Here is a 19,216-nt window from a genome sequence, read left to right as displayed (position 1 = left end):
TTGTTGAGTAATAGCTTGTGAAAGATGTTACTGTGATGAGCTAAATGACATTTCGTAATTCAATTAAAATTCCTCCTTTATAGCCTTGCTGTTGAAGACCAATCCTTATTCTCCTTTCTTTACTGGTTTGCATTTTGTTATGTAAAGGGATGTTCATGGCTCCTTTTTCTCATGTGAAACAGGTGGTTGTGTCCACTAATATTGCAGAGACATCACTGACAATAGATGGTGTGGTGTTTGTCATTGATCCTGGATTTGCAAAACAAAAGGTACATATTTTTGATACTTTATCAAACAGTGTCAGCGTCATTGTAATTATATCCTGCTTATGTAATAATTAGAATTTTGCTGTTCAGATTCCTGCGTGTTTTTTTGTTTGTTTTCTTGTTTCATTTTCTACTCTTGTCTATCAGAAATTAAAGCTGTGTTTTAACATTTATAGCCCTAGGCTTTGTTTTTTATTTTTTAACTCTAATGGTTGTTCTTATGTTTTTTGTTTGTTAATGTCTTGGGGTGTATGTTTGGTTTGTATGTTCACTTAAAGAATAGACCCACTGCCATCAAGTCGATTCTGACTCATAGAGAACCTGTGTAGGGTTTCTAAGGCTGTAAATCCATGAAACAGCTGATAGATTTGAACTGCTGATCATGCAGTTAGCAACCCAAGACAGACTCACTTCAGCATAGTTCTCCTTAAGGAGCATGGTTGATTGGTTATGTGCCTTGGAGTTGGTTCGACTCATAGCGACCCTGTACAGGGTTTCCGAGGCTATAAATCTTTACGGGAGCAGAAAGCCTCATCTTTCTCCCACAAAACAGCTGGTAGTTTCTAACTGCGGACCTTGAGGTTAGCAGCCTGATTCGTAACCATTATGCTACCAGAGCTCCTTTTAAGGAGCGTAGGGATGTTAAAGAGAATAAGGGAGCGTGGTGGCTCTGTAGGATAAGCAGCATACTGCTAACCATAGGATCAGTGGTTTTAGCCCACCAGCCATTCCACATGAGAAAAACGAGGCTTTCTGCTTCTGCAAAGATTTACAGGGTTGTTACAAGTTGGAATGGATTCAACTGCACTTAACAACAACAACAGAACGAATATAGGGTTACCATACCTTCAGATTATTCACTTATCCAATGTTTAGAGGCCTTGGTGTGGTTCAAACTCAAGCAGCTCCTACAAAACCCTATGAAGACACTGTGACTTGGAACTCAGTTGATGGCACTTAACAACAATAGCTGTGTGCCAGATGTGGCGCTGTAGGATCAGCCCTAGACTTCAGATCACAAAGTTGACAGTTCAAACCCACCAGCTAGCTGTTCCTTAGAATCACTATATAGGGTCACTGAGTTGATAGAATCTACTTGAAGGCACTTAACAACAACTGTGGGCCAGGATTCCTAGTGTAATACTGTAGAATAAGCTCTGGACTGCTATCCACCAGGTTGACTGTTCAAATTTGCTAGCTGATCCTCAAAAACTCTATACAGGGTTGCTATGAGTCTGAATCTAGTCTAAGACACTTAACAACAACAGTGGGCCAGGCACAGTGTAAAGGCTAGGGATTGTTCTTGGCACAGTATTTGTTTTTAAAAAAATAAAGTTTTGAAGTTGTTTGACAATACCAAACACTTTTCCCAAATCCAAAAGTATTAGCTACTCAGTATTATATACTATATATTTAAGTTTTTTCACACATCTTTGGGAAAATTGAATTGCTTTTTCTAGGTACAGTTGGGAGGTTTCATTGTAGACAGTATTCATGTTTGTCTCCTTTCAGCTGAAAAGCATATAACTGTCCCATTGACTAAGTTTAAAATATTCTTGATGTTAACTCTGACGTTATGATGGACATCAGTTGTAAAGATTGTTAGTTTTCTGTTTAAGCCAAAGTGCTTCAGCTTTTCCTGTATATAAAAGATTAAAACTGGTGGAACTGAAATGATCGTGAGAAGTGTAAGGTTGAGGTGTAACCCTATTTGTATCTGATAACATTTCATGTTAACATGAGCTTGTTCAGAATGATAGAAATGCCTATGACTTGTCCTAACACGGTGAATGCTCATGTTGGAGGGCAGTGTCCTTTACTTATGGTGGTCATCAGTGCTGCTTTATTTGGGGCTTAGCTGTGGCCTTTGGATAACTAAAGAAAGAATCATTCTTGTGTCATTTCCATCCCAATAGGTGTACAATCCTCGAATCAGAGTTGAATCCCTCTTGGTGACAGCTATTAGTAAAGCTTCAGCTCAACAAAGGGCTGGTCGCGCTGGTCGTACAAGACCTGGGAAGTGCTTCCGACTTTACACAGAGAAAGCTTATAAAACAGAAATGCAGGTAAGGGGCTTTGCTATATCCTTCCTGTGTGTTTAGAAGGTCAAGTTGAATTTGTTGCCAGCAGAAATTTGCTTCGTTTATTTCATGCTGCCTTTTTGGCATCATAAGCTTCTTGGGTTTTCCCCAAGTGAGATTTATAATACACCCTAGAAGTATAACTGTTACTGTCCTAAGTCATGTGGTGGTCAGCAGGCATAGTACTTTTATGAATTCTTTTGAGACATGACTATATAATCCTGTTGTAGTACCAGAGTCCTGGTGTAGCGCTGTTAAGATAAGCACTCGACCACAGGGTTGGTGGTTCAAACTCATCAGTGCTCGTAGGAAACCCTATATAGAGTCGTATGAGTCGGAACAGACTCTATGGAACTTACCAACAATAAATTACCAGATACAGTCCATTTGGTTCCTAGAACAATGTGATACTGTTTCTGAATTTCTAGTACTGTAAAGTGTCTGATTCTCTCTAGTCTTGTATAAAGATGTCTTCTCTTGAGACAGTGGTATAAAAGTCATACCAAAGTAAGTAGCTAGGGAGGTCTGAAACAGATGTGTTTCGATTATTGGAACAAGAGAATTCAGAATGTTTAACACTAAAAAAGTTTTTGTCTTTTTGCTAGGATAACACCTATCCCGAGATTTTGCGATCTAATTTAGGATCAGTTGTGTTACAATTGAAGAAACTTGGTATTGATGATTTGGTACATTTTGATTTTATGGATCCACCAGGTAGGATATGACTGATCATCAAAGCATATTGTAATAAAACTTTTCAACCAAAATTGAATCTTTTCTACATCTCATTCAATGTATATTAAATGAATTTTACCTGTTTCTTCCAATCTGTATCAATATAAGTCTTAACAATTAACATTTAAAAACTTCCACTAAATGGATGAGAGTTAATATGTAAATACTTCCTTCAGGATAAGTTTCTGGAAATTCAGGTTAATTTTATTTACTCAGAGGTAAACGTTCAATTTCTTAATTTTTCTGCAGGAAAAATAATTTGTAAACACATTGTGCTAATTTTATTTGGGAAGAAGATAATTTTAAGTACCATACAGGCGATTTTTACAGTTTTATATGATTCATTGTTTGCTCTCTCTATATATATAATTGAATTTGATGACAGTTCGAATTTGGTCCACTGAAAAGTGAAAAATTAGATTGCTTATTATAATGGTTTTGTACTATGTTATGTTTTTGCTTTGTAAAGGCAACTTGCCTAAATCGATTGCCTTTTCCTTTTCCTTTTCAGCTCCTGAAACTCTGATGAGAGCCCTGGAACTTTTGAATTATCTGGCTGCTTTAAATGACGATGGAGATCTGACGGAATTGGGGTCCATGATGGCGGAATTCCCCCTGGATCCACAGCTCGCTAAAATGGTTATTGCAAGTTGTGACTACAACTGTTCTAATGAGGTCCTATCTATTACTGCTATGTTGTCAGGTAATAGAGGGAAAGGAATGAAAAAAAGCCCAGCTCTTCAAAGTTGGGGTGGACTTCACTTTTGTAGTTTTTATTGTTCCTTTTTTTAATATCTAGCATGATAGTGGATTTGATAGATGATTTCAAGGAACTCATTTTGTTTCCTAAATATCTTGTAAATAGCTTCATAATGACATAGTATTTACAAAAGAAAAACAAGTCATTGTGCAAGAAATATAGTGAAAACATTGGCTCTCTTGAATGCAAATAAAAAATTGCAGTAAGAATTGAGTTGAACCCAATTGTAACTGAATTCTTTGATAGGTCCTTCAGTGCTGTCATTGTGGTTTATTATTTAAAAGTACAAGAAAAACTTAGTTCTACTACTTGGCACTTTTAAGTGACCCTGTGACAAACCCACGGTATACATTTAAAATTGAGCCTTTTCATGTTTAAATGAGTTTTCCAGTAGCTAGCAAACATGAATTTCAAACTTAGCATGAAATAAACAGAAGTTGTAATATATAATCTTAGATTTAAAATCTAATCTTGATAATGGTATTCTTTTACAGTGGCAGAAAAACACTTGATAAAAGAAATTTTTCTAATGACAAAATTGCTAAGTTTGATAATAGGAACATTAAGTCAAGAAGATAATTCTCTTTTTTTAGTAGTGATTAAATTTAATCCACAAAAATCATAACTTGAAAATTAGATTTTCCTAAAAGGAGAAAACAAATATTGTTAACAATGCACTAAATGCATTCTGATCCGTTGAGCTGAAATTAGAAAATATCTAGGTATTACTATCAAAGTACTCTATGATGCTAGTTTCAGTAATGGGGAAGAATTGACTGAGTTGTAGAGTGGTTTATTGGTCCTTTACAAATATCTTCTATGGAATTAAAGGATAAGTTGAAAAAAATCTAAACATAAAAACTATGGCTTAGTTTAGATATATATTCTAATGGTGTGAATATTTGATTTAAGAACTAGCTGAAATGTGTTTTTGCAGTTATGATTGATCAGACTCAGAGCAGATGGGCAGGGCAGTATCGAATCTTTTTCATAAATTGTAGTCTCACTTGCGGAGGTGGTGGTAGGTTGTTGTCTGCCTTTCTTATGTTGTTAGATTTTTCCGGTTGTGTTTATCCCAGGACTTACAGTATTTAGTGAAGGTGTGAGTAAAAGTTAACAGATTATTTGTATATTTGTCCAGTTCTATTCCTCTAGATTCTCTTACCAGACATGCTATATAATTAGCATCGTGTGAGTTTTAGAAACTTCGTCCTTTAAGAAATGGATCAATCTTACTCAGTTGAAGTCTTCCAGCTACACTTCAATCTTGTCTGTAATAATCTCCTTTTACTCTGTGTCAGTCTTGTTTGTATGGAGAAAAGAGGGTTTACTGACGATAATAGCATATCTAGAGAAAGAGCGTTTATGTGTGGCAGCTTTGAAATAAGCCATTTGAGGGAGAATGTTAGAGAGGACGAAAGACGTCATGGAGCAAAAAGTTTGCTGAGCTAGTGATGCTTTGTATCCTATTTCTGAAGTTTTGTCCTGATAGAAAACAGCGCAAATCAGGGCCTGATAATAGTGTTCTTTACTCCTTCCCACTATTAACTCTTGTGGCTAATTCACATTAACTTTCACAGCTGTGAGAAGTGTCTGTACTGTCATGAATTTCCTTGCTTCAATTGCGTTAAGCAAGACTCTTGAATATTTATTATGATCAAGTTTCATTGTTTCTATTTGGCTATTTTGGCATTTATATCTATAAGGGGAAATGGTCTGGGAAAAAGTAATTTGATTATGTATTTGATCTCATTGTCGATTCCCATTATCTTCTATCTGAACTGATAATTTGTTGCTATTTTTTATTGACAAGGTTTTTAGAGCTTTAAAATGTATTGAAGAAGTCCCAAGCTGTTAAATATTTTTCTTTTCATACTGCTTTTATAAACTATTGAACTGGTAAATGGATTAAGGAAAGTTGTATTTCAAAATATGAAGTGCACACCTTGTAACACCTTTAAAAAGTTTTATGTGAATTAATATTGAGGCTCTAAACAAATACTGTAGTGACATATTTTGATGACCCTTGAAATGATTGTTTTATTAGACAAATTGTCAACTTTTAAAATACTGAATTTTGCTTTCATATTGAGGTTTTGGTTCAAATAACAGTATTTTTTTTGTTGGGGGTGGGCTTTTTGGTTTTGACTTGGGACTTTATTCTATTATTAAAAGGTTAGAACGCTAGGCTGAATATCATCAGCCTTTTTAAATTTTTTAAATGTAAAGGCGGTTTAACCTTCCACCACTACTGCTCTCATCAGAACCCAGGATTTCTTGATCTTTTTATGTTCACATATGCTTCTGATCACCAGTGCTAATAGTGATACCCACCAGTTGGTAATAGCCACAGCACTAGGGGGAAATTGCAGTAGGCTTGTGACAGGAGTCTGCTTGCAGAGGTTGAGCCCTGCACTGGGCAAGGATAGTAGCTTCCTAATTCACAGTCATTTGGTGCTTTCAGTGTATGGTCTCTAGAAAACTTGCATTTAACTAAAAGGCTATGAACACTATAATTCTGGTTATGGGTAGAACTATCAGCACTGGTTTTTGAAATAAGTTGAGCTCTTTAGTATCTTGATGGCCTTCAGAATAGCCGTTTTGATGCCTATTTTTAGATCTAGTTAAAATCACCAGGTACTGTGTAGCTTTGAAACCCTCTTGTCTTACAGATGTGGGTAGGTGTTGATGTACCAAATCAAGGTAGTAAACAGTCCCAAGATGCAGTTGGAGGCCATCCTGCCCTGCCCTCTGCTCTGTGAACTGACCTAGCTAGGCCTTGTTCCTCTGTCTGTGAATGCGTGACTCATCGATATGGGCGTTTGTGTTGGGCCCATACCAACCTTGTTTAGTCCCACAGTGTTTTGTTCGTCCCACGGAGGCCAAGAAAGCCGCAGATGAGGCCAAGATGAGGTTTGCCCACATAGATGGAGATCATCTGACACTGCTGAATGTCTACCATGCTTTTAAACAAAGTAAGTTTGGATTCCATTGAAGGGACTCTTTCTCTACATGTCAGTTGCAGCACTTAGGTGATTCTTTACCTCACTTTCATTTGTTACCTGTGACCACTTTACCTTAGAAACCCAGAGGTGCTCTCCAAAACTCCTGACTAGCATTTAAAGGCAAAACACCCGTCTTTTCTAAGTTACTGACTTTTTTATCATCACTGATTATAGAAAACCTGGAAAATACAGAATCATTAAAAACTCACCTAAAACCCCGTGATACCAAATGATATACTTCATTATGCATTTTTATGAAGTGTTTTATATTCTTGATGAAGCTGTTACTAATAAGCTGTTTTTATGTCGCAATAAAACTTAATAGAAAAAAGGAACAAAAGATGTGAGCAAACAATTCTCAGTCTCACTTCAAGTGATCACTTCATAAAAGAAGGGGAAGTTCACCTCTCTGTTAACTCAAGAAATGCATTTTATTTAGAGAGCTACCATTTTTCTCACCTGTAAAATGATCAAGAGACTACTCTTCAGCTCTACGTGGAGCCCTAGTGTGGTGCTGTGGGTTAATGTGCTGGACTGCAAAGCCTGGTTGAACCACAGTCGGTGGTTGTAGCTCACCAGCTGCTCTTTGGAAGCCCTATAAAATGTCATTGTGGGTCAGAACCAACTCAGTGGCACTTAAAAACATGGTTAATGATTTTTAACTCCAGAATTATTTATGATAATTAGAAATTACCTAAATGCTCACCAGTAGTAAGGTGGCTTTGTGTATTATGCTATAGCCACATCATGAAATAGTTGTCCTAACTTTAAATTTGGTTCTCAAAAACTATTTGATGACATGAAACTGTTTGCTAATGATTTGACAACAAAACTGTAATCGTAGTTAAATTATTTCCAAGTGCTCTTCTGAGAGCGTTAATTCCTGATTTCTACATACCAACACACTAACCTTACGGAGATGGAATAGTCACACTTGTTACTTTGTGGCTTCTGGTAATGAGAAGTTTTGTAATTGATAAAGTTGACAGTAGCGTTTTACACCTTTTTTATTTATAGCTATTTTATTTATTATAAAAATCTATTTATAGTCCTAAAATAGAGTCTTTTGACTGTGGCACATCTCTGAAGATACTTGTCCCCAAGTGAGAGAAGGGTCAATCTGTGCTAAAAGCATGCTGCACATCTCTTGCTTATACACAGATAGATTATTACGAGATGAATCAAATGGATGACTGTCAGGAGAGAAAAGAATGCAGCACCTCTGTTCCTGGACCTGACAACTTCTGAGGGTAGCATAGTGATAGGGAGGTAGAGGAAGGTGTTTGAGAAACCACAAGGTGAAGGCCAGCGTACAGTTTGCTTGAGAACGTTTCTTGTTTTGTTTCTGCCTCTGATTGATAAGATAGTCACGTCAGGAATTCTATTCCTTGTATGTGCCAACAGACAGCTATGTTGTATGTTCTGGATGCCTGCTTTAACAGGGAACAGACCTTGAGAAGGAGCAAATTCCCATCCATCATGGTTCTCAACATTTTTGTTAAGACATGGTTAAAGTTTATAAATGGTTAAAAGATTTCTGAAAGATAAGAAGCACAGCATTAGATTTGAAATTCTTAGTTGTGCTTTGGTCATGAACATGGATATGTTTTACAACTGTGCTTCAGTTTTAAGTATAAATATAGTAGTGAAGTATTTGAAATCAAGAATTCAATATTTAAACAGATTAAATTATTAAATTTTGGCATGTTTTTGCTAGTTGGGAGCTTCTAACAATATCGAACAAAAGACACTACAAATGCTTTATCCTACGAGTGAAATGGTATGTTATGAATAAAATTATAGTGTCCAGTAACAGATGTGTTATTTTTTTCTAATAATAAATGTTGCTGATTTCTAGAGAATAGTGAGCTGGTGCCTCGTTTTTGAGGATTTTTTTTTGTACATAAGTCTTTATCAGGTCAGAAGAAGCAGAATCAGTTGACATTCTCTAGAACTGTCCTTTTGATTCAAAGATGGGGGTTCTAGCCTTTAATCATTGCCACCTTTAAATATAAAAATACTCCTTTTTTTAATACCCAGTTTTTCAAATCCCCACAGTACAGGCCAAGACAAGTATATTGTGTTTCATTAGAGACTATGGTTGATAGCAATACATATAATTAAAATGTCCTCTTAAGACTATTTGTATAAATGATTCTCAGGTAAAAAATAAATTTAAGTTATCTTGTAATACACTTTTGTGTATATGAGATAAGAGATTTCACTCTGAAATTATATAATTGGGTTTACACAGGCTAATAATTAGCACACCTAGTTATTTCATTAACTTGTATTATCAAAAGGATATTTCATTACTTTTGAATCCCTGATCAGCTTCCTACCAACCTTATACTCACCAAAGATAATCAGTAAAAAGGACACCATTAACTTCAGAGATCTTTGGATAAATAGTTCTAAGAGAGTTGTTTTGTAATGAAAATATCTAAGACTATTATTGGGCAAAATGAAAAATGGCATTTTACCAAATTCCCCCTTCTTTATACCTTAATGGTTATATAATATATAAGACCATCTGTTGGAAAAAACAAGATGGCTATTGATGAATTTACTAAAAATATTCTTTGATATTACAGTTAAAATTAGTCAACAACTTTTTGAAACCACACTACTGATTTTTAGGAAAGGTTTAAGAAAAATGATTTGGGTAAATCCTTTTTGTTTTTCTGTTTCCTTTTCCTCCACTTCTAGATCATGAATCGGTTCAGTGGTGTTATGACAACTTCATTAACTACAGGTCCCTGATGTCTGCAGACAATGTACGCCAGCAGCTATCCCGGATTATGGACAGGTTTAATTTGCCTCGACGGAGTACTGACTTTACAAGCAGGGACTATTACATTAATATACGAAAAGCTTTGGTTACTGGGTATTTTATGCAGGTATGCAAATAACCTATGAATGCATAATTAAATTTTACATGGTATTTCTTTTCTATAGCATCTTTTTGAATACTTAAATTAAAATTATTTTGGAATGCCTGTCAAAATTGATTTTAAATGTTATATTGTGTTTCTCAAATGAATTAATAAATGTTATATGTCTAGACTTTGGACAAGAAGCTTGGCAGCTAAGTGGGTAAGCACTCAGCTGCTAACTGAAAGATTTACAGTTCAAACCGACAAACTGCTCCATGGCAGACAGCATAGAGATTTATAACCCTGGAAAATTTACAAAGCAGTTCTCTTTGTCTAATAGGATCGCTGTGAATTAGAAGTGACTTAATTTTTATGTTTGTGTATGTGCGATGTGGTACTGTGGGGTAATGTACTGGACTGCGATGTCGGTTTGAACCACGCGCTTGGTGGTTCAAGCGCACCAGCCGTTCCTTGAAAACCCTATGCAGGGTCACGGTGAGCCAGAACTGACTCAGTGACACTTAATAAAAACTACATGTGTGGGTGTGTATATATACACACATACCATATATGTTGGTTTGAACCACTGGCCTTATGGTTAACAGTCAATTGCTGATCTTACAGCACTGTATCAGGAGTCCCTATATAGTATGTCTATATATATTTGGACTTCTGGTGTGATGCTCTAGGATCAGCACTGGACTGGGAACCACAAGGTCAGCAGTTCAAACCCATCAGCTGCTCCTCGGAAACCCTATACAGGGTTGCTATGAGTTGGAACTGAATCGACGGCACTTCACAATAACAACAATGTATGTGTGGAGTGCAGTGACTCCATACAATCAGCACTGGGCTGCAAATCACAAGGTCAGCGATTTGAGTCTACCAGCAGCTCCGTGGGAGAAAACTGAGGCTTTCTGTTCCTGCAAAGATTTTTAAAAACCTCAGAAACCCTGAATAGGATTGCTGTGAGTTGAAGTTGACTTGATGGCACTTACCAACAGTGTGTGTGTCTATACATAGAGCGTGTGTGGTAGTGATGTGCTATGGAGTCCATTCTGACTCAGCATCTAGGCTGTAAATCTGTACAGGAGCAAAAACTTCATCTTTCTCCTGTAGAGTATCTAGTAGTTTAGAACTGCTGACTTTGCAGTTCGCAGCCCAACTTGTAACCCCTTATGCTCCCAGAGTTTCTTATGTGGTATGTACACGTATAGACTCATGCGTGCTTTGTACACATTGTCAGTAAGGACCAATTACTAAAACCGGATCTTGTGTTGGGTGAAGTGAAAGCCTTAGGAAAGCCAGGGAAACCCTTACTGAGGTGGAGTGAAGGGGAACAAGGTTGGGCAGCCTTGTGTTAATCTCCATAAGGTCACTAGGAGTCCTTAATGACTCAGTTGTTGTTGTTAAGTGCTGTGGAATCGGTTCTGACTCACAATGACCCTGTATAGGGTTCCGAGGAGCGGCTGGTGAGTTTGACTTGCTGGCCTTGCAGTGGAATGCTTATCCCACACTGCCACACCAGAAGCTAACAACAGTTGTTGGAAGTTAGTGACACAGTGCGAAGTCCAATTATGTAAGAATCCAGTTTAGAATTTCTTTCATATTCTTGTTAAGTGCCTTCTAGTCTGTTGTGACCCTGTAGAGGGTTTCCAGCAAGTGGCTGTTGAGTTTGAACCACCAGCCTCTTGGTTCAGTCTAACTTTGTAGTCCAGTGCTATATCTACAGCGCCACACCAGGACTCCACTTTCATAGTAATGGGATCTTTTAATACCAAACAAGTGATGCAGCCATTTTCAAAATGGGAATGTCAATCCCTTAACACTGTAATTGTATGGGAAATTTTCTCTAAATCTGGATTATTAATTGGAAGCATATTGGGATCTCTGGATAGATTCAGAAATACAGTTCACTATTCTCTTTATCCTAGAATCTGTTGTTATTAGGTGTTGCCAGGCTGATTCCAATTCTTAGTGACCCTGGAGCAGTGGCTGGTTGATTTGAACTGCCAGCCTTGCAGTTAGCTGTGTACTGCTTATCCTACAGTGCCACAATGGGACTAAGCCCCCTGCCCCCCAATTTTAAATACTCAAATGATAACTCGGTATAGTTAAGTCAAATGATGAGTGTCATTTATATTATAACATCTTTGGTTACTGCACAAGCCAGCAGTGTCTTGTAAATTCATTAAGTTCAAAGGTATTTTATAAAAGATTTCATTCAGTTGAAACACAAACTATCTTAGACACCATAAAAAATGAAGTAGAATTTGTCAGGTAAACTTAGTGAATTTTTTCTTCAGGGCTGTAGAATAGGGTATGTTACAGAAAATGATTGGAAACAGTGTTTGTTACTTGGAATGGGTTGACTGTCTCTTTCATAACTTTTCTTGGTGAATGTGCTCTTCTGAAGGTGTCTCTTAAGTAAGAGCAGGCTTTTTGACCAGATGAGCGTAATAGAATGGGGATTTACCTTGGTGCCGGCACAGAGTCCAAACCAAAGTGGGGAGAGAGAGAGAGAGAGCGCACTAGTGAGATAAAAGCATTGTGGCACCTTTAGTCTTAACATTTTAAGCTTAGGGATAGAACATTCTTTCCCAGGCATATAACTGTATTCTTAATGTTTGTTTAGTATAGACTAGTTTCTTTGACATAGGCTCTCAAATTTACTTTTAATTGTCCAAAAACGATTGGCAAATCCATTTTCAAGCACTTAGCTGCCTCATTTTCTTTTAGGATTCAAATTTGTTAGAAACAAGGCGTGTAATAATGTTACCTGCATGTCCTAGAGGTAGAGGCTTTGCAAATATCTGTTGAATTAGTTGGAGCTCATTTTCTATTATTCATACATATCCTGTACACACACAGTTTTAGAACTGGGAAAGGTGTCTGTGTCATTATTTGTTAATGAACCCTTAAGTGACTGTCACCATCAAGGGATTTGTTTGTTGTTGTTAGGTGCCATCGAGTGTAGGAAGCGTCTATAAAGCAAAGCAGCCACATGTGTGTTTTCATTTCTCCATGCTTTGTTGTAAGTTTTCTTTTGGTTTTTGCCTTTTATGGTTTGTTTTGCTGTTCATTTTTCTACCCTAGACATGAATCTTCTAGTAGTAATTTTATAATGAATCTGCTATAGATAGGAGTGCTCAGGTAGTAATACTGGGGCCACTTAACCTGGAAGCACTGTTCCCTACAGGATAAGCACTGGACTGCTAACCACAAGGTCGGTGGTTCCAGTCCATCGTCTGCCCTGTGGGAGAAAGGTGAGGCGTTTTGCTCCCATAGAGATTTACAGCTTTGGAAACTGGATACAGGTTGCTATGAGTCGGAACTGACCTGATAGCACTTAACAACATCAGGTCTTAACTACTCAGGCCTGCCTGCCATTGTACTAACTGGCCACAGGCAAACAAATGGGTTTGGCTGTGTTCCAGTAAAATCTTACTTAGCCATGTGGATATTTTAACTTCATAGTAATTTTAGTTGTCACAATGTTAAACTCAGTTGTCCCCTCTCCACTCTAAATCATTTTAAAAAAATGTATAAGCTGTCTTGATTCACAGGCCTTACAAGTACAGGCAGCGGATTGGATTTGGTCTGCGGGCTGTAGTTTACTGAGATCTGCTTTGTTATTAGGCAGTGATAAATACGTAGGGCCTTGGGACAAAAAACAAAAAGTGAAGCCTGCCCATTTCTAAGGTTGTTTTCTACTATTGTTTTGTAACTAGCATACACTGGTTCCTATTGTATTAATCTACTTGGTTTTGGTTTCAGGTGGCACATTTAGAACGGACAGGGCATTACTTAACTGTGAAAGACAACCAGGTGGTTCAGTTGCACCCCTCTACTGTCCTTGACCACAAGCCTGAATGGGTGCTTTATAATGAGTTCGTTCTTACAACGAAGAACTATATCCGGACGTGTACAGATATCAAGCCAGAATGGTATGCACACCTTGTGTTCAAAGTTTTTGCTTGTTGGTTGCTTAGAACGGAATTGGAATTCTGTTGCAATAGGCATGCCCTTCCATTCACTCGCGGGGACCTGTGTTCTTTTCTCCTATATTCTTTTGTGTTGTTGGTAAGGAGAGTTGACCTCATTGATCTCTTGCCATATTTCCTCTGCTGAGAAAACAGTGGGATTGTTGATAATGGGCATGACTGGCTTCAAGAGTTTATCCCCTAGTTCCAGATGTCATTCTTTTTTATATTTCTATTTTATCTGCCCCATTCATAGTTCGTTTTCAACCAGCATTTTCTTGCTGGAGCTTCCGGAGTATGCAGACTATATACAGTTCCTCTTTTAGAAATTCAAATGACCAGACCCAAATTTTTTAGCTTGTACAAAATGTAATCAGAGCCAATTTTTCTATTTCAAGAAGAATTACGTTTTTAAAAAACACCAAAATCCATTCTATAATTATGATGGGAAATGTCAGAAGCCAAGAGTGGTGAGACTGAAAAGGCCTGATGTTGAGAATTTGACATGGTGTCACTTGCTACATGTCTATTGTGAGACTCCTTCCTTACACTGATTATGACTGTCAGCACCTAAATTGTGTAGGATGTAACCATTTCATCTTTTGTGCTCTATTGAGAAAAAATGGTGTGGCTAAACTTTAGAAGATTGATTCGTGTTACATTTTAATTATTAAAACATTGAAAATGAGATATAACCATTTGGATACTAAGGTGTTTCAGGTATAGTTGCCTGCATTTCCATAACCTTGGAGAGAGGCAGCTCAAAATAGTGCACTAGAGTAAAGAAATCAATGACCTGGTGTTACTGTCTCTTTATTAATAGAAAGTCTTGAAAAAGAATACATGTACATGATGGTTTTTTGTTTTTTTTTTTTACTTTGTGAGGCATCAATGTCAAAGAAAATTTGTAGCTTACTAAAATAGCATTTCTAAATGTGCTTATGAATACTTGGTCTTTGTAATTTTATCATTGATTTGGCTTTGTGTGTGTGTGTGTGTGTATATGTGCCTCTATCAAGTATATTCATGAGTATTGCCTATCCAGCTAGCAACACCAGCATTTTAAATTAAACATTAATTTGGTGATTTTTTTTTCCCCCCCTTCTGGACAGGTTGGTGAAAATTGCCCCTCAATATTATGACATGAGCAATTTCCCACAGTGTGAAGCGAAGAGACAGTTGGACCGCATCATTGCCAAACTTCAATCCAAGGAATATTCGCAGTACTGAATTCAATGCTTTAGAACTGAAGTTATTCAGAGGACAGCTTTAAAAGATGAATGAACTCGAAAGTTCAAGTTGTGCTCTTCACGTTGGTTCAATAATGGCCTTTATTTGAAAGCTTTTTAATTTTCTTTACAGTAAATATTCCATTCTGATTTCATAAATTAAACATTTATGCCTCCCTTTTGTGTTGACACTGTAGCTTATACTGGAAAAGTCGATCAGTGTTTTGCAGTTTATTGAAAGTAGTTCTATATATAACAATGTTACAAGCATTTCTTTAGAAATGGTTGACAATGCTTCTAAAATGTGATTATCGACCATGGTATGCATGATCGTTGTAATTGTTGACATTCCTTTTAGAAGTTGTGAAATGTTACAACTTGTGCTTATGTAGACACAATCTTCTGTCTCCGTACAGAGGCACTGACTTCAATAAAGTCTATTTATACTAATTTTGATCAAAGCACTTGGTATCTTTGTTCTAGTGTCTTTTAAGTATGGCTTTCTTCCCTTCCCTCTTTTTTTAAAAAAGAATTGTACTGACTGTCTCTCCAAAAGAACTACTGCTTAGATAAAGTGGTCATTGAAGCAGTGGTTCTGAGATTCATAGTTAGTGCTTTGTTACTCAGAATGTGATCTAATGGAATAAAGTATATTGTTTTCAAATGAAATTGGATCCGAAAGACAGGATAAAGAAGAAAAGGGTATCCTCTGCCTGGGTTTTCTCAAAGTTCACTTTATAATGCTGACCATATATTTTTCTGTTACCACATTTTTAGATAATTTTAGTGTACTGAGACAAATCATCTAAGCACTCCAGCCACGGAAACACGTTGATTTGCATTTAGTAGATAATAGCTGTTAGGTTATTATTATATTGCAGATCTTGATGGCTTGGATTGAAGTCTCAGTGTTGGATGTTTTATGCAATATATACAGTTAGTGTTGTATAACAGGCAGTAGACAAGCCCTTTCTTAACCACAACGAGGTGTTTGTTGTGACATATAATATCTGAGTCTGTAATAATACATCAGATGTCTTCACTTGTAGAACAAATGATACTGTGTTCAGTAATGCCTTCACTTTCCTATAAGAAATTGATCTAAGAAATTTACCAGGTGTATGTTATTAAGGGTTAGTTGGGCAAATTCTTTCAGGCAACATAGGGTAGTAGTTTGTGTAAAAGGCTAACTAATGTGCTTTTGTGTTTGCTTTACATGCTGAAATAATATTTTAGGTTCCCCATTAAGTTTTGATAACATCTAATAGAAATGTTTTCAGATTACGTTAAGAAAGTCAGACATTGTGTCTGACTGTTCTCTGACCCTCTACATTTTAAATAGGTTCACTGTACTATAATATTTAATCTCATGCAGAGTGTAACAGCTTGTAAAGAGCTTCAACTACAGTATGTAGCACATTTTTGTTATGTGAGCTGAGTTTCTAGGAATGGTGAGTTCTGTTTCCATCTTGTAAGTAGTGAAGTGTGCATTGGGAGTGGCCACTTCGTGAGAATAGAGCAGGCCGATCAGAAGGCCTACCCCTGGGTGTGCTCAGCTGGCTGCATTTGAACAACACTGTAAGATTTTTAGGGTCAGTGCTGTTTGTTGGAAAGGCAACACAGCTTTTAAACCTGTGTTCTCCAACCCCGTTGTCTTACTTATTGAGAACTGTAAAATCAGAGTGGTTACCATTTCCTTTGTTCACACAGATCATTAAGACTACCACTAAAGGTCATCTTGGTGTAGAACAAGAAAATTAAATTGTGACATTTCCTCCAATGAAAATAAAAGGCTTTTTGAACATTTTCTGAAGAGGGGAGGAAGCATACCTTCGCTTTCAGCTGGGAGTGCTTGAGTTGCTTTTATTGTGAATCTGGGACAGGAGAAAAAGCCATTCTTCACCAAGTCGAGCAGTTGACTCTGTAAGAGCTGTGTAACTGGACATGGCTGAGCAGGAATGCAACAAGCTAGAACATGGTCAACACTGGACCCATCTAGCTGAGTCCAAACCCCAGGAAGCCGTCTGCTCTCAACTTGTATAACTATGGGACCTTGAAAGTTTAGCTTTGTTCAGTACCTACAAAGCCTTGGGATTCTTTCCTGAGTAATTTAATAACTGTTGCCTCTGCTTAGTCCTGAAAGGAAAGAGTCCCTGCCTCTGAAGGTGGCTTATTAGTCATCAGAAGAAATGAATTGTTAAAGAGTTGCCAGCCTGAAAACCTCCTAACTTTTATTGGTTCTAATTCTCTCTAGAGCACAGTTAAATAAGGCTGTTTATTCTGTGTGAGGGCCATTGAGATATTTGGAGTTAACTGTCCAGCTTCCCTTACTTATATTATACTGAGTAGCCTGTTTTCTGCCTTCCTTTCCCTTTCTCCTTAACAGGGTCGTTAGATTTCCTCTGCCAGGTTTCTCTGGTTTCCAGTCAATCCTTTGGTCTAAACTGGGTAGATTGCATTGGATTTGCTATTTCCCAAAGGGCTAGACCTCCGTCTTTTAAACTACCACAGCTTGCTTTGGGCTCATACTAACTTTACTATAAATTTAAGGCAACTAAGGTTTTTGTGAGAGTTTTGAGAAAAAGACTAGTAACCAGGGAACTTTACATTCACAAATGTTTGGCAATCTTAAATCTTTAAATCCTACCCCATACCTCATTCAACGACTTACATACAGAAGATATTGTACAAATTAATGTGTTTTCTAACAAAATTCTTTACAGCAAGAAACTGACTTACAAGTGTATTTACACCCCCAAGAGCTCCTTCCTACCCCACTGCAAGCAATCCCTTCCCTCAGCCCATAGTGTTGGACACTTTTATTCATGCTATTCCGTTTGTTTTGATTTTCTCTGGTCATAAATGAGCTTATACTGTGTGTAGTGTTTTCTGTCTGGCTTCTTGTACATGGCCTAATGTCTTTCAGATTCATCCATGTTGCATATATTATTAATATGTTCGTTTTTAGTGCTGAGTAACATTCCATTGTATATGTACCATATATATATTTATGCATTTACCAGTTGCTAGAACGTTTGGTTCTTTTGACAATATATTAAGATTAAAGCTACTTACATAGATCTTTTCTGTGGGCATGCTTTTTTTTTTTTTTTTTTAACTTTATTATTAATTTTGTGGTAAACTGCCGTATTTCATTTCATTGCAATAATTACAAGCTCCTCCATGCATCATTATTCAACAGCATTTAACTTTTTTTTTTTTTTTTTTCTGATGTCACTGAAGCACTAAGGAACATGTAACCACTTAAACAACCAAATAGTACACCCTGTATACCTGCCTGCAGCTGCCAGCACGCAGCTCTTCTCCTTCCTTGTGTCTAGAGTCCCCAGCTGCTCCAGCTCTCCATATCCTCGTCTGCCTCCATCTCTGGCATCGCTGCTTCTCCGGATAGGTCACTGGGTATGCTTTTATTTTTCTTGGGTTGTTAACTGACTGGACGGCACTTGACAACAATGACTAATTGAAGGCCTGATAGTGCTGTAAGGTAAGCATTGAACTGCTTATCGAAGGTCAGCGGTTCAAACCCACCAGCTGCTCATCAGAAAGGCTTTCTGCGGCCACAAAGATTTACAGCTTCAAAAGCCCATATTGGGGTCACTACGGGTTGGAATTGACTGGGTAGCAGTTGGTTCCTGCCACATATAACCCTTTGGTAAAGTGACTGGTCCCTGTCTTTGCCATTTTTATATAATTCGTTTAACCTCTGTTCTTCATGGAAATCCTTTATGAGTGGGGTGTTTTGCAAATATGTTCCCAATTTGTTGTAGGCTTGTCTTTTCATTTACTTGGCTGTCTTTTGAAGAGCAGAGCTTTACATGTTGATGAAATTCTGTGTGTTCTTTTTTCCCTAATGGTCTGTGCTTTTGTGTTGTTACCATTTTGGTGCTCTGTTATCTAATGCTAATTCAGGTGTTTGAGATTAGAGCACAGAGTATGTGAAAGTCCAGGTAGCAAAGAGATTGAGACATCTTCCGACTGATCGGAAAGTGAAGGAGTTACCAAAGACCATTGGTTTAGCAAAGAAGTTTATTAAGGGATTTGAAGAAATCACTTAGTGGTGCCATTTGAGGCTACAGAGAAGTGGTGGATAAAATTTAGGAATTTCGGCCATTCCATTTGGCTCCCTGGTCTTCAGCTACCTTGTGAGGGAAAAATACGGACTTACCTGGGCCTTATGCACAATAGAACAGGACACTGCCTGGTCCCATGTCATCCTCACAATTGTTAATCTTGAGTCCATTGCTGCTGCTTCAGTGCCAA

General features: G+C 37.4%; 1 protein-coding gene across 1 annotated transcript in view; it reads left to right on the top strand.

Annotated features, from left to right (window-relative positions):
* DHX15 (DEAH (Asp-Glu-Ala-His) box helicase 15) overlaps positions 1-15,382 on the top strand; it is a 68,643-nt gene extending 53,261 nt beyond the window's left edge. The window contains exons 7-14 of the mRNA XM_006866296.1: positions 183-269; positions 2,183-2,332; positions 2,953-3,061; positions 3,594-3,785; positions 6,695-6,817; positions 9,557-9,747; positions 13,501-13,670; positions 14,819-15,382. Of these exons, the coding sequence (XP_006866358.1) occupies positions 183-269; positions 2,183-2,332; positions 2,953-3,061; positions 3,594-3,785; positions 6,695-6,817; positions 9,557-9,747; positions 13,501-13,670; positions 14,819-14,936 (1,140 nt within the window). The 3' untranslated portion in view covers positions 14,937-15,382. The remainder of the gene's footprint in view (positions 1-182; positions 270-2,182; positions 2,333-2,952; positions 3,062-3,593; positions 3,786-6,694; positions 6,818-9,556; positions 9,748-13,500; positions 13,671-14,818) is intronic.
* Positions 15,383-19,216: the final 3,834 nt, after the last annotated feature.

Source organism: Chrysochloris asiatica, unplaced genomic scaffold, assembly GCF_000296735.1.
Source record: "Chrysochloris asiatica unplaced genomic scaffold, ChrAsi1.0 scaffold00089, whole genome shotgun sequence".
Taxonomy (NCBI): Eukaryota; Metazoa; Chordata; class Mammalia; order Afrosoricida; family Chrysochloridae; genus Chrysochloris; species Chrysochloris asiatica.
Note: the sequence above shows the minus strand (reverse complement) of the source record. Positions and strands in the feature narration are given on the sequence as shown.